This window comes from Pseudophryne corroboree, chromosome 1, assembly GCF_028390025.1.
Source record: "Pseudophryne corroboree isolate aPseCor3 chromosome 1, aPseCor3.hap2, whole genome shotgun sequence".
In the NCBI taxonomy this organism is placed as follows: domain Eukaryota; kingdom Metazoa; phylum Chordata; class Amphibia; order Anura; family Myobatrachidae; genus Pseudophryne; species Pseudophryne corroboree.
The window spans coordinates 721,889,145-721,905,164 of record NC_086444.1 but is presented as its reverse complement, the minus strand read 5'-3'; the positions used below and the strand labels follow the sequence as shown (position 1 = coordinate 721,905,164).

Sequence of the window (16,020 nt, the reverse complement as noted above, 5' to 3'; positions counted from 1 at the left end):
ACTGTCGCTACCAGTTCCAGGCCCTACCATTTGGCTTCTCTACAGCACCGAGGGTGTTCACCAAGGTCATGGCGGAGATGATGCTCCTTCTCCGCAAACAGGGAGTGAACATAATTCCATATCTGGACGATCTGCTGATAAAGGCATCTTCCAGTGAAAAGCTTGTTGCAGAGTATTGCTCTCTCAACTCGACTCCTCCAGGATCATGGGTGGATCCTGAACCTTCGAAAGTCACATTTGGAACCGACAAGGAGACTACCTTTCCTGGGGATGATACTCGACACGGAAGTGCAGAGGGTGTTTCTACCCCTGGAGAAAGCGTTGGTGATCCAATCAGTGGTCCGGGATGTCTTGAAACCAGCCCGGGTATTGGTTCATCAGTGCATTTGCCTTCTGGGAAAGATGATGGCCGCCTACGAGGCTCTACAGTACGGAAGATTCCATGCACGGTTCTTCCAGCTGGATCTCCTGGACAAGTGATCAAGATCACATCTTCACATGCACCAGCGTATACGCCTGTCGCCGAAAGCCAGGATTTCACTCCTCTGGTGGCTGCAAACTCCTCGCTTGCTCGAGGGCCGCAGGTTCGGGATTCAGAACTAGATTCTTCTAACCACGGATGCAAGCGTGCAGAGGTTGTGGACCAGTCACCCAGGGGGGAACACTTCCAAGGAAGGTGGTCAAGTCGGGAATCTGTCCTTCCAATAAACGTTGTGGAACTAAGGGCCATATACAACTGCCTTCTACAAGCGGCACATCTTCTGCAAGATCGGGCCATTCAGGTTCAGTCAGACAACGTCACGGTGGTGTCCTACATAAACAGGCAAGGCGGAACGAAGAGCAGAGCTGCAATGTCAGAGGTAACGAGAATCCTCCTCTGGGCAGAAAGGCAATCGCTGGCACTGTCGGCGGTCTTCATTCCGGGAGTGGACAACTGGGAAGCGGACTTCCTCAGCAGACAATATCTCCATCCAGGAGAATGGGGACTCCACCTGGAGGTTTTCGCAGAGGTAACAAGCCGGTGGGGCGTACCTCACAGAGACATGATGGCCTCTCGCCTCAACAAGAAGCTTTGGAGGTACTGTTCCAGGTGAAGAGACCCGCAAGCAGTGACGGTGGTTGCCCTGGTAACACCGTGGGTGTTCCACTCTGTGTATGTATTCCCTCCACTTCCACTCATCCCAAGGATTCTCAAACTAATCAAAAGAACAAAAGTTCAGGCTATCCTCATTGCTCCGAACTGGCCAAGACGGGCTTGGTACGCAGATCTTCTGGAATTACTGCTGGAGGAGCCAAGGCCTCTTCCTCTTCGCGAGGACCTTCTACTACAGGGGCCGTTCACCTCTCTAGACTTATCGCGGCTACGTTTGACGGCATGGAGGTTGAACGCCAGATCTTAGCTAGGAAGGGCATTCCAAACGAGGTCATTCCTACTCTGATCCAAGCTAGGAATGGAGTAACGTCTAAACATTACCATCGGATTTGGAAAAAGTATATGTCTTGGTGTGAATCCAAGAAGTTTCCTATGGTGGAGTTTCAACTGGGACATTTTCTTCTCTTTTTGCAAGCTGGTGATGATGTGGGCCTACGCTTGGCTGCATCAAGGTCCAGATTTCGGCCTTGTCCATTTTCTTCCAGAAACAATTGGCTGCTCTCCCTTAGGTTCAGACTTTTTGAAAGTAGTTCTGCACATCCAACCACCCTTTGTGCCTCCTACGGCACCTTGGGATCTTAATGTGGAGCTGCAGTTCCTGCAATCGGATTGGTTCGAACCTTTACAGCAGGTGGACGTAAAGTTTCTTACTTGGAAGACAGTCACACTGTTAGCATTGGCATCTGCAAGACGTGTGTCTGAATTAGGGGCATTGTCATGCAAGAGCCCCTATTTGATTTTCCATGAAGATAGGGCTGAGCTCAGAATGTGTCAGCAGTTTCTTCCAAAGGTTGTGTCAGCTTTTCATATCAACCAGCCTATTGTGGTGCCAGTGGCTACTGACTCTTCAGTTACCTCAAAGTCCTTGGATGTGGTGCGGGCTTTGAAAATTTTCTCTTCACAGGAAGTCAGATTAACTTTTTGTTCTTTATGATCCCAACAAGATTGGGTGTTCTGCTTCTAAGCAGACCATTTCTCGCTGAATCAGGCTTACAATCAAGCATTCTTATTCAACAGCAGGTTTGGCTTTTCCAAAATCTGTTTAGGCCCACTCTACACGTAAAGTGGGTTCTTCCTGGGCGGCTGCCCGGGGGGGTCTTGGCTTTTCAGCTTTGCCGAGCGGCTACTTGGTCTGGGTCGAACACGTTTGCTAAGTTTTACAAGTTCGATACTTTGGCCTCTGAGGACCTACAGTTTGGTCAATCAGTTCTGCAGGAAACTCAGCACTCTCCCTTTTGTACTGGGAGCTTTGGTACATCCCCATGGTACTGAATTGGACCCCACCATTCTCTAGGACGTAAGAGAAAACAGGATTTTAATTACCTACCGGTAAATCCTTTTCTCGTAGTCCGTAGAGGATGCTGGGCGCCCACCCAGTGCTTCGTATTCCTGCATTGTTACTTGGTTAAGTTTGTTGGTTCAGCCGTTGCTGACTCGTTCCAAGTTGGTTAGCTTGGCTTTCCTTTTTTGTTATGTGTGAGCTGGTGTGAATCACTACTATCTGTGTATTTCCTTCTCTCGACGTATGTCCGTCTCCTCTGGCACAGTTTCTAGCCTCTTCAGGAAGTTGGTTCCTACTCCCCCCCCCCCCCCCCCCCCCTCAAAGTCCAACGAAGCACGGAGGCTGTTGCCAGCAGCCTCCCTGTACCTAACTAGCTCAAGAAAATAATAAAACTAGAAAAACTCCTAGGAGCTCTCCTAGCTATGACCGGCTCCTCCGGGCACATTTTCTAAACAAATTCTTGTAGGAGGGGCACAGAGGGAGGAGCCAGCCCACACTATTAAACTCTTAAAGTGCGAGTGGCTCCCAAAGGACCCGGCTATACCCCATGGTACTAAATTGGACCCCAGCATCCTCTATGGACTACGAGAAAAGGATTTACCGGTAGGCAATTTAAAATCCTGTTGTTTTTTTTATTGAATTTATGTCATCTACTAATTTTCTGAGATTTTGTATTTGGGGTTTTCTTAAGCTGTAAGCCACAATCATCAAAATTATAACAAATAAAGGCTTGAAATGTCTCACTTTACATGTAGTGAGTCTATATATCAGTTTCACTTTTTAAGTTGAATTACTGAAATAAATGAACTTTTGTATGATATTCTAATTTTCTGAGTTTCGCCTGTATCAAGGGTCAACTCTTCCACGTCTAAAGCAGTTACTGCTTATGAAGCAAAGATGTACATTTGTCACATAGCAGTGAAGGGTGTTTAGTTATCCTTTGTCAGAGGTGTCATTCATTTATTCTCAGGGCTTTCAGATGCATTCCGGTGAGGTGAACCCTGCTGTTTCCTCAAGCTTTTCTTCTGCTCCTACACAATATGGAGTCTCCAGTCACACACCACCCATCAGCAGTGGGGATGCCATGATAGGTATGTGGACATATCCATGATCCAGCCTACACTAGCCCGCATGTTAATACTGTAGATACATTGTATCCAATACCCATCCAATCTTGGAAGCTAAGCAGTGTTGGGCTTGATCAGTACTTGGATGGGAGACCACCTGGGAATACTAAGTTTTTAGTAGAGCAGTCATCTGGTCCAAGACTCCATACCTAACATTGACAGCAGAATCTTCTATCTTGATATTGCACATTGTTGTTACGGTATTAACTACACTTGGCATATATCTATCCCGTAAAGCCATAACACACTATTATTGTTAGACAGCACTTGTACTCCCGTGAGTTCATTTGTATTGACCACTGGGTCTTTATATCATGTAATCAGTCTGTAGGTTTAAGCGACCTTGGTCCTTATAGTTCAATATATGAACATATTCTAGTGACTGCACATTACCAAAAAACCTCAGTCTAGTACGTTTTAAACACTAAATGTTTGTCTTTTTTTCTGGATACATTTATTTTAAACTATCTTATAAAGTGTATGATTTAATCTTTAACCATATTCTGATATTTCTATACGATTGTCAGGAGTGCATCCACCAAGAGTCTTCTTTCTTCTCTAATTGTGTATGAAATAGTCCTACTGTCTGATTCAGGGTGCACTACCAATGTGATATTATCCAGGGGTGTTCCCGTAGAGTGTCGAATTTTGGTTCCTTTATCTTATGCTTCTTTTGACTGGTGCAGGATCACCCCCATTGTGTTTCTACATTGTAGCACAGCCAAGGATAAATTGGGAGAAACATACCAACATATATATGTTTGATCTGTAAAAATACATTCACTTATTTGTATTTTGGGACATCCTAAATTATTGATTTACAGTACATATACTGTAATATTTCTAACTGTATTCACAATTAAATAAAATGGACTGAGGATACACTTTAATTTTTTCCTGTAGGCAACAGAGGGACTGCCACTGGGAGCTCAGGAGATGCACTTGGAAAAGCATTAGCTTCTGTAAGACCTTTTGTTACTATAATTACAACATATTCTATTCTGATGTATAGTATGGTTGGTTAATTACAAGTGTGTGCATGTTCATGGAGTTTATTTTAATATATTGATGTAGGTATTGAAATTATGGAAGGCAGAGTTATTCCAAAAATATGACCTACTTTTTTCTCTTTTGTTTGTGTGTGGTAGATTTATTCCCCAGATCATTCCAGCACAAACTTCTCCTCCAGCCCATCTACACCAGTGGGGTCACCTCAGGGAATTACAGGTTTGTATGCATTTTTATCTTGTTTTTATGTTTGTGTATATGAGTTATTACAATTAAATTTCCTACGATACTTAGTCACGCTTAATAAACCATATAGACAGATTTTTTTTTTCATTATTATGTACAGTGTTTATTTATGGTAAAGGGTTGAAGTGAATTCTACTAAAATCAGCATTGCACCTGTTTTTTATATTTTATTTATATATATATATATATATATATATATATTTATTTATTTTCTAGAGCAGGGGTAACATGACATCATGGATGTTTAGTTAATAAATTTCTCTAACGTCCTAGTGGATGCTGGGGACTCCGTAAGGACCATGGGGAATAGACGGGCTCCGCAGGAGACATGGGCACTTTAAGAAAGAATTTAGATTCTGGTGTGCTCTGGTTCCTTCCTCTATGTCCCTCCCCCAGACCCCAGTTTGAATCTGTGCCCGGAGGAGCTGGGTGCTGTTCAGTGAGCTCTCCTGAGCTTGCTGTAAGAAAGTATTTTGTTAGGTTTTTTATTTTCAGGGAGCTCTGCTGGCAACAGACACCCTGCATCGTGGGACTGAGGGGAGAGAAGCAGCCCTACTCTCTGCAGATAGGCCCTGCTTCTTAGGCTACTGGACACCATTAGCTCCAGAGGGATCGTACACAGGATCTCACCCTCGTTGTCCGATCCCAGAGCCGCGCCGCCGCCCCCCTCGCAGAGCCGGAAGACAGAAGCCGGGTGAGCATAAGAAGCAAGAAGACTTCGAAATCGGCGGCAGAAGACTCCAGTCTTCACTGAGGTAGTGCGCCATTGCTCCCACATACACCCACATACTCCGGTCACTTTAAGGGTGCAGGGCGCAGGGGGGGGGCGCCCTGGGCAGCAATTAGGACCTCTTGGCAAAAGTTTGACATATATACAGTTGGGCACTGTATATATGTATGAGCCCCCTGCCATAATATTGTACATAAACGCGGGACAGAAGCCCGCCGCTGAGGGGGCGGGGCTTCCTCAGCACTCACCAGCGCCATTTTTTCTCCACAGCTCCGCTGAGAGGAAGCTCCCCAGGCTCTCCCCTGCAGATACACGGTAGAAGAGGGTAAAAAGAGAGGGGGGCACATAATTAGGCGCAAAAATCATTATAACAGCGGCTACTGGGTTAACATTAAGTTACTGTGTTATTCCTGGGTTATATAGCGCTGGGGTGTGTGCTGGCATACTCTCTCTCTGTCTCTCCAAAGGGCCTTGTGGGGGAACGGTCTTCAAAAAGAGCATCCCCTGTGTGTGTGGTGTGTCGGTACGCTTGTGTCGACATGTTTGACGAGGAAGGCTATGTGGAAACAGCGGGAGCAAATGAATGTGGTGTCTCCGCCGACGGTGCCGACACCTGATTGGATGGATATGTGGAAGGTTTTAAATGATAATGTTAATTCCTTGCATAAAAGGTTAGATAAAGCTGAAGCCTTAGGACAGTCAGGGTCTCAGCCCGTGCCTGATCCTATGTCGCAGAGGCCGTCAGGGTATCAGAAGCGCCCACTATCCCAAATTGTTGACACTGATACCGACATGGATTCTGACTCCAGTGTCGATTACGATGATGCAAAGTTACAGCCTAAATTGGCTAAATCCATCCGTTATATGATTATAGCAATTAAGGATGTGTTGCACATCACAGAAGAAACCCCAGTCCCTGACAAGAGGGTTCATATGTATGGGGAAAAAAGGCAATGGTGGTGACCTTTCCCCCTTCACACGAGCTAAATGAGTTATGTGAAAAGGCTTGGGAATCTCCAGATAAAAAACTGCAGATTTCTAAACGGATGCTTATGGCGTATCCTTTCCCGCCAACGGACAGGTTACGCTGGGAATCCTCCCCTAGGGTGGACAAAGCTTTAACACGCTTATCAAAGAGGGTAGCCCTGCCGTCACAGGATACGGCCACCCTGAAAGATGCTGCGGATAGAAAGCAAGAGGGTACCCTGAAGTCCATTTATACACATTCAGGTATCTTACTGAGGCCAGCGATCGCGTCGGCCTGGGTGTGCAGTGCTGTAGCAGCATGGACGGATACCTTATCTGAGGAACTTGATACCTTAGACAAGGATACTATATTAATGACCCTGGGGCATATAAAAGACGCTGTCCTATATATGAGAGATGCTCAAAGAGACATTAGTCTACTGGGCTCTAGGATAAATGCTATGTCGATTTCTGCCAGAAGGGTCCTGTGGACTCGGCAATGGACAGGTGATGCCGACTCAAAAAGGCACATGGAGGTTTTACCTTACAAGGGTGAGGAATTGTTTGGGGAGGGTCTCTCGGACCTGGTCTCCACAGCTACTGCTGGTAAGTCAATTTTTATGCCATATGTTTCCTCACAACCTAAGAAAGCACCGTATTACCAAATGCAGTCCTTTCGATCACAAAAAGGCAAGAAAGTCCGAGGTGCGTCCTTTCTTGCCAGAGGCAGAGGCAGATTAAGGAAGCTGCACAACGCAGCTAGTTCCCAGGAACAGAAGTCCTCCCCGGCTTCCACTAAATCCACCGCATGACGCTGGGGCTCCACAGGCGGAGCTAGGCCCGGTGGGGGCGCGTCTCCGAAATTTCAGCCACAAGTGGGTACACTCCCAGTTGGATCCCTGGCCAATAGAGATTGTGTCTCAGGGATACAAGCTGGAATTCGAAGAGATGCCCCCTCACCGTTACCTCAAATCGGCCCTGCCAGCTTCCCCCTTAGAAAGGGAAATAGTGTTAGCTGCAATTCACAAATTGTATCTTCAGCAGGTGGTGGTCAAGGTTCCCCTCCTTCAACAAGGGAAGGGTTATTATTCGACCATGTTTGTGGTACCGAAACCGGACGGTTCGGTCAGACCCATATTGAATTTAAAATCCCTGAACATATACCTGAAAAGGTTCAAGTTCAAGATGGAATCGCTCAGAGCGGTCATCGCAAGCCTGGAGGGGGGGGATTTTATGGTGTTTCTGGACATAAAGGATGCGTATCTTCATGTCCCCATTTATCCACCTCATCAGGCGTACCTCAGATTTGTGGTACAGGATTGTCATTACCAATTCCAGACGTTGCAGTTTGGTCTCTTCACGGCACCGAGAATATTTACCAAGGTAATGGCGGAAATGATGGTACTCCTGCGGAAGCAAAGGGTCACAATTATCCCATACTTGGACGATCTCCTCATAAAAGCGAGGTCAAGGGAGCAGTTGCTGATCAGCGTAGCACGCTCTCTGGAAGTGTTACAACAACACGGCTGGATTCTAAATATTCCAAAGTCGCAGTTGATTCCTACGACTCGTCTGCCTTTCCTGGGCATGATTCTGGACACAGACCAGAAGAGGGTTTATCTCCCGATGGAGAAGGCTCAGGAGCTCATGACACTGGTCAGAGACCTATTAAAACCAAAACAGGTGTCGGTGCATCACTGCACGCGAGTCCTGGGAAAGATGGTGGCATCATACGAGGCCATTCCCTTCGGCGGGTTCCATGCGAGGACCTTTCAATGGGATCTACTGGACAAGTGGTCCGGATCACATCTTCAGATGCATCGGTTAATCACCCTATCCCCCAGGGCCAGGGTGTCTCTCCTGTGGTGGCTGCAGAGTGCTCACCTTCTCGAAGGTCGCAGATTCGGCATTCAGGACTGGGTCCTGGTGAACACGGACGCAAGCCTCCGAGGTTGGGGAGCAGTCACACAGGGAAGACATTTCCAAGGTCTGTGGTCAAGTCAGGAGACTTGCCTTCACATCAACATCCTGGAGCTAAGGGCCATATACAACGCCCTGCGTCAAGCGGAGACCTTACTTCGCGACCAACCGGTTCTGATCCAGTCAGACAACATCACCGCAGTGGCCCATGTGAACCGCCAAGGCGGCACAGGGAGCAGAGTGGCGATGGCAGAAGCCGCCAGAATTCTTCGCTGGGCGAAGAATCATGTAAGCGCACTGTCAGCAGTGTTCATTCCGGGAGTGGACAACTGGGAAACAGACTTCCTTAGCAGACACGACCTCCACCCAGGAGAGTGGGGACTTCATCAGGAAGTCTTTGCACGGATTACAAGTCGGTGGGAACTGCCACAGGTAGACATGATGGCGTCCCGCCTCAACAAAAAGCTACAGAGGTATTGTGCCAGGTCAAGAGACTCTCGGGCAGTAGCTGTGGACGCCCTGGTGACACCATGGGTGTTCCAGTCAGTCTATGTATTTCCTCCTCTTCCTCTCATACCCAAGCTATTGAGGATAATAAGAGGAGTGAGAACAATCATTGTTCAGATTGGCCACGAAGGACAGAAGATCCGTGGCCTCTTCCTCTAAGACAGGACCTGTTGCAGCAGGGGCCCTGTCTGTTCCAAGACTTACCGCTGCTGCGTTTGACGGCGTGGCGGTTGAACCCCGGATCCTAGCAGAGAAAGGCATTCCGGATGAGGTCATTCCTACGCTAATAAAGGCTAGGAAGGACGTGACATCTAAACATTATCACCGTATATGACGAAAATATGTTTCTTGGTGTGAGGCCAGGAATGCTCCTACGGAAGAATTCCGTCTGGGCCGTTTCCTTCACTTCCTACAAACTGGAGTGAATTTGGGCCTAACATTAGGCTCCATTAAGGTTCAGATTTCGGCCCTATCCATTTTCTATCAAAAGGAATTGGCTTCTCTCCCAGAAGTTCAGACTTTTGTAAAGGGAGTGCTGCATATTCAGCCTCTTTTTGTGCCCCCGGTGGCACCTTGGGACCTAAAGTCTCACTGGTTTGAACCACTTAAAACGGTAGAGTTGAAATATCTCACGTGGAAGGTGGTCATGTTCTTAGCCTTGGCTTCGGCTAGGCGAGTGTCAGAATTAGCGGCTTTGTCACATAAAAGCCCCTATCTGGTTTTCCATATGGATAGAGCGGAATTGCGGACCCGACCTCAATTTCTGCCAAAAGTGGTATCATCTTTTCATGTGAACCAACATATTGTGGTGCCTGTGGCTACACGTGACTTGGAGGATTCCGACTTACTTGATGTAGTCAGGGCTTTGAATATTTACGTGGCCAGAACGGCTAGAGTCAGGAAAACGGAGACGCTGTTTGTCCTGTATGCATCCAACAAGATTGGTGCCCCTGCTTCAAAGCAAACTATTGCTCGCTGGATTTGTAACGCGATTCAGCAAGCGCATTCTACGGCTGGATTGCCGTTACCAAAATCTGTCAAGGCCCATTCCACTAGGAAGGTGGGCTCTTCTTGTGCGGCTGCCCGGAGGGTCTCGGCACTACAGCTGTGTCGAGCTGCTACTTGGTCGGGTTCAAACACTTTTGCAAAATTCTACAAGTTTGATACCCTGGCTGAGGAGGACCTCATGTTTGCTCAATCGGTGCTGCAGAGTCATCTGCACTCTCCCGCCCGTTTGGGAGCTTTGGTATAATCACCATGGTCCTTACGGAGTCCCCAGCATCCTCTAGGACGTTAGAGAAAATAAGATTTTACTTACCGGTAAATCTATTTCTCGTAGTCCGTAGAGGATGCTGGGCGCCCGTCCCAAGTGCGGACTTCTTCTGCAATACTTGTATATAGTTATTGCTTTAATAAGGGTTACGTTATAGTTGCATCGGGCCTGAACTGATGCTATGTTGTTTCATACTGTTAACTGGGTTGTTATCACAAGTTATACGGTGTGATTGGTGTGGCTGGTATGAATCTTGCCCTTGGATTAACAAAAATCCTTTCCTCGTACTGCCCGTCTCCTCTGGGCACAGTTTCTCTAACTGAGGTCTGGAGGAGGGGCATAGAGGGAGGAGCCAGTGCACACCCAGAACTAAATTCTTTCTTAAAGTGCCCATGTCTCCTGCGGAGCCCGTCTATCCCCATGGTCCTTACGGAGTCCCCAGCATCCTCTACGGCCTAGGTGAAATAGATTTACCGGTAAGTAAAATCTTATTTATTTTCTCTGACGTCCTATTGGATGCTGGGAACTCCGTAAGGACCATGGGGAATAGACGGGCTCCGCAGGAGACTGGGCACTCTAAAAGAAAGATTAGGTACTTTCTGGTGTGCACTGGCTCCTCCCTCTATGCCCCTCCTCCAGACCTCAGTTAGAATCTGTGCCCGGTCAGAGCTGGGTGCACCTAGTGGGCTCTCCTGAGAAAGTATTTGTTAGGTATTTATTTTCAGTGAGATCTGGTGGCAACAGACTCACCGCTACGTGGGACTGAGGGGAGAGAAGCAAACCTACCTGCTTGCAGCTAGCTTGTGCTTCTTAGGCTACTGGACACCATTAGCTCCAGAGGGTTCAAACACAGGGCCTGACCTCGATCGTCCGTTCCCGGAGCCGCGCCGCCGTCCCCCTTGCAGAGCCAGAAGACAGAAGAGAAGGAGATGAAATCGGCGGCAGAAGACTCCGGTCTTCATTAAGGTAGCGCACAGCACTGCAGCTGTGCGCCATTGCTCCCACTGCACACCGCACACTCCGGTCACTGCAGGGCGCTGGGGGGGGGGGCGCCCTGGGCAGCAATAAAATACCTTTTGGCATAAAAATACACATAATACAGTCTGTGACTGTATATGTGTAAAACCCCCGCCATTTTTCATACAGAAACTGCAGGGAGAAGCCCGCCGCTGAGGGGGCGGGACCTTCTTCCTCAGCACACCAGCGCCATTTTTCTCTTCACAGTTCCGCTGGAAGCAGCTCCCCAGGCTCTCCCCTGCAGTATTCCTGATACAAGAGGGGTAAAAAAGAGAGGGGGGGGGGGGCACATAAATTTAGGCGCAAATAATATATATTAAGCAGCTATTGTGAAAAATCACTCATTATAGTGAAAATCCCTGTGTTATATAGCGCTGTGGTGTGTGCTGGCATACTCTCTCTCTCTGTCTCCCCAAAGGACTTTGTGGGGTCCTGTCCTCAGTCAGAGCATTCCCTGTGTGTGTGCAGTGTGTCGGTACGGCTGTGTCGACATGTTTGATGAGGAGGGTTCCGTGGAGGCGGAGCAAGGGCAGAAAAGTGGGGTGTCGCCCCCGACGGGGCCGACACCGGATTGGATTGATATGTGGAAGGTCTTAACAGACAGTGTCAACTCCTTACATAAAAGGTTCGATGACGCAGCAGCCTTGGGACAGCCGGGATCTCAACCCGCGCCTGCCCAGGCGTCTCAGAGGCCATCATAAACGCCCGCTAGCTCAGATGGTAGACACAGATGTCGACACGGAGTCTGACTCCAGTGTAGATGAGGATGAGACAAATGCACAGTCTACTAAAGCCATCCGATGCATGATTACTGCAATGAAAAATGTATTGCACATTTCTGATATTAACCCGGTTACTACCAAGAAGGGTATTATGTTTGGGGAGAAAAAGCAGCCAGTGACTTTTCCCCCATCCGATGAATTAAATGAATTGTGTGAGGAAGCGTGGAGTTCCCCCGATAAGAAACTAGTGATTTCTAAGAGGTTACTGATGGCGTACCCTTTCCCACCAACGGATAGGTTACGTTGGGAAACATCCCCTAGGGTGGACAAAGCGCTCACACGCTTATCAAAAAAGGTGGCACTGCCGTCCCAGGATACGGCTGCCTTAAAGGAGCCTGCGGATAGAAAGCAGGAAGCTATCCTGAAGTCTGTGTATACACACTCAGGTACTATGCTGAGACCTGCTATTGCTTCAGCATGGATGTGTAGTGCTGCAGCCGCATGGTCTGATACCCTGTCAGACAACATTGATTCCCTCGACAGGGATACTATTTTGCTAACCATAGAACATATAAAAGACGTCGTCTTATATATGCGGAATGCACAGAGGGACATTTGCCTGCTGGCATCTAGAATTAATGCAATGTCCATTTCTGCCAGGAGAGTATTATGGACTCGGCAGTGGACAGGTGATGCTGATTCTAAAAGACACATGGAGGTTTTGCCTTATAAGGGTGAGGAATTGTTTGGGGACGGTCTCTCGGACCTCGTATCCACGGCAACAGCCGGGAAGTCAACTTTTTTACCTCAGGTTCCCTCACAGCCTAAGAAAGCACCGTATTATCATGAACAGTCCTTTCGGCCTCAGAAAGGCAAGCGGATCAGAGGCGCATCCTTTCTGCCCAGAGGCAGGGGTAGAGGAAAGAAGCTGCACCAGGCAGCCAGTTCCCAGGAACAAAAATCCTCCCCCGCTTCCTCTAAGTCCACCGCATGACGCTGAGGCTCCACAGGCGGAGCCGGGTGCGGTGGGGGCGCGTCTCCGAAACTTCAGCAACCAGTGGGTTCGCTCACAAGTGGATCTCTGGGCTGTTCAAATTGTATCTCAGGGATACAAGCTGGAGTTCGAGGCGACTCCCCCTCGCCGTTACCTCAAATCAGCCTTGCCAGCGGCTCCCAGGGAAAGGGAGGTAGTGCTGACGGCTATTCACAAGCTGTACCTTCAGCAGGTGATAATCAAGGTTCCTCTCCTTCAACAGGGACGGGGTTACTATTCCACAATGTTTGTGGTACCGAAACCAGATGGTTCGGTGAGACCCATTCTAAATTTAAAAGCCTTGAACACTTATGTAAGGAAGTTCAAGTTGAAAATGGAATCGCTCAGGGCGGTTATTGCAAGCCTGGAAGAGGGGGATTTTATGGTGTCGCTGGACATCAAGGATGCTTATCTGCATGTCCCCATTTACCCACCTCACCAGGAGTACCTCAGGTTTGTGGTACAGGACTGTCATTACCAATTCCAGACGTTGCCGTTTGGTCTGTCCATGGCACCGAGGGTATTTACCAAGGTAATGGCCGAAATGATGATACTCCTTCGGAAGAAGGGAGTTATAATTATCCCGTACTTGGACGATCTCCTTATAAAGGCGAGGTCCAAGGAGCAGTTGTTAGTCAACGTAGCACTATCTCGGGAAGTGCTGCAACAGCACGGCTGGATTCTGCATATCCCAAAGTCGCAGTTGATTCCTGCGACGCGTCTGCTGTTCCTGGGTATGATTCTGGACACAGAACAGAAGAAGGTGTTTCTCCCGGAGGAGAAGGCCAAGGAGTTGTCATCTCTGGTCAGAGACCTCCTGAAACCAAGACAGGTGTCGGTGCATCACTGCACGCGAGTCCTGGGAAAGATGGTAGCTTCTTACGAAGCAATTCCCTTCGGCAGGTTCCATGCAAGGATCTTTCAGTGGGATCTGTTAGACAAGTGGTCCGGATCGCATCTTCAGATGCATCGGCTGATCACCCTGTCCCCGAGGGCCAGGGTGTCTCTGCTGTGGTGGCTGTAGAGTGCTCATCTTCTCGAGGGCCGCAGATTCGGCATACAGGACTGGGTCCTGGTGACCACGGATGCAAGCCTCCGAGGTTGGGGGGCAGTCACTCAGGGAAGAAACTTCCAAGGACAATGGTCGAGTCAGGAGGCTTCCCTACACATAAATATTCTGAAACTAAGGGCCATTTACAATGCCCTAAGTCAGGCAAGACCCCTACTTCAAAACCAGCCGGTGCTGATTCAGTCAGACAACATCACGGCGGTCGCCCATGTAAACCGACAGGGCGGCACAAGAAGCAGGATGGCGATGGCAGAAGCCACAAGGATTCTCCGATGGGCGGAAAATCACGTGATAGCACTGTCAGCAGTGTTTATTCCGGGAGTGGACAACTGGAAAGCAGACTTCCTCAGCAGGCACGACCTCCACCCGGGAGAGTGGGGACTTCATCCAGAAGTTTTCCAACTGATTGTAAACCGTTGGGAAAGGCCACAGGTGGACATGATGGCGTCCCGCCTAAACAAAAAGTTTAAAAAAATATTGCGCCAGGTCAAGGGACCCTCAGGCAATAGCTGTGGACGCTCTAGTGACACCGTGGGTGTACCAGTCGGTTTATGTGTTCCCTCCTCTTCCTCTCGTACCAAAGGTGCTGAGGATAATAAGAAAGAGAGGAGTAAGAACTATACTCATCGTTCCGGATTGGCCAAGACGGACTTGGTACCCGGAACTGCAAGAAATGATCTCAGAGGACCCTTGGCCTCTGCCTCTCAGACAGGACCTGCTACAGCAGGGGCCCTGTCTGTTCCAAGACTTACCGCGGCTGCGTTTGACGGCATGGTGGTTGAACGCCGGATCCTGATGGAAAAGGGCATTCTGGTTGAAGTCATTCCTACGCTGATAAAAGCTAGGAAAGATGTGACAGCAAAGCATTATCACCGCATATGGCGAAAATATGTTGCTTGGTGTGAGGCTATGAAGGCCCACACAGAAGAATTTCTGCTGGGTCGTTTTCTGCACTTCCTACAGTCAGGAGTGACTATGGGCCTAAAATTGGGTTCCATTAAAGTCCAGATTTTGGCCCTGTCTATTTTCTTTCCAAAAGAACTGGCTTCACTGCCTGAAGTTGAGACGTTTGTTAAGGGAGTGCTGCACATTCAGCCCCCTTTTGTGCCCCCGGTGGCACCTTGGGATCTCAACGTTGTGTTGGATTTCCTAAAATCACATAGGTTTGAGTCACTTCAGACCGTGGAATTAAAATATCTCACGTGGAAAGTGGTCATGCTTTTGGCCTTGGCTTCGGCTAGGCGGGTGTCAGAATTGGCGGCTTTGTCCTGTAAAAGCCCCTATATGATCTTCCATATGGACAGAGCAGAATTGAGGACGCGTCCCCAATTCCTCCCTAAGGTGGTATCAGCGTTTCATTTGAACCAACCTATTGTGGTGCCTGCGGCTACTGGGGACTTGGAGGCCTCCAAGTTGCTGGACGTAGTCCGGGCCCTGAAAATCTATGTTTCCAGGACGGCTAGAGTCAGGAAGACTGACTCGCTGTTTATCCTGCATGCACCCAACAAGCTGGGTGCTCCTGCTTCTAAGCAGACTATTGCTCGCTGGATCTGCTCCACGATTCAACTTGCACATTCTGCGGCTGGACTGGCGCAATCCTAAATCTGTGAAGGCCCATTCCACAAGGAAGGTGGGCTCTTCTTGGGCGGCTGCCCGAGGGGTCTCGGCTTTACAACTTTGCCGAGCTGCTACCTGGTCGGGATCAAACACGTTTGCAAAATTCTACAAGTTTGATACCCTGGCTGAGGAGGACCTTGAGTTTGCTCATTCGGTGCTGCAGAGTCATCCGCACTCTCCCGCCCGTGTGGGAGCTTTGGTATAATCCCCATGGTCCTTACGGAGTTCCCAGCATCCACTAGGACGTCAGAGAAAATAAGAATTTACTCACCGGTAATTCTATTTCTCGTAGTCCGTAGTGGATGCTGGGCGCCTATCCCAAGTGCGGATTGTCTGCAATACTTGTATAT

General features: G+C 48.6%; 1 protein-coding gene across 6 annotated transcripts in view; it reads left to right on the top strand.

Moving 5' to 3' along the window:
* The window catches only part of TCF3 (transcription factor 3), a 399,616-nt gene that overhangs the window by 226,829 nt on the left and 156,767 nt on the right, over positions 1 to 16,020 (top strand). For all 6 annotated transcript variants that reach the window (XM_063915799.1, XM_063915809.1, XM_063915820.1 and 3 more), the window contains exons 12-14: positions 3,406 to 3,526; positions 4,466 to 4,524; positions 4,711 to 4,789. In XM_063915799.1, coding sequence (XP_063771869.1) covers positions 3,406 to 3,526; positions 4,466 to 4,524; positions 4,711 to 4,789 — 259 coding nt within the window. The remainder of the gene's footprint in view (positions 1 to 3,405; positions 3,527 to 4,465; positions 4,525 to 4,710; positions 4,790 to 16,020) is intronic.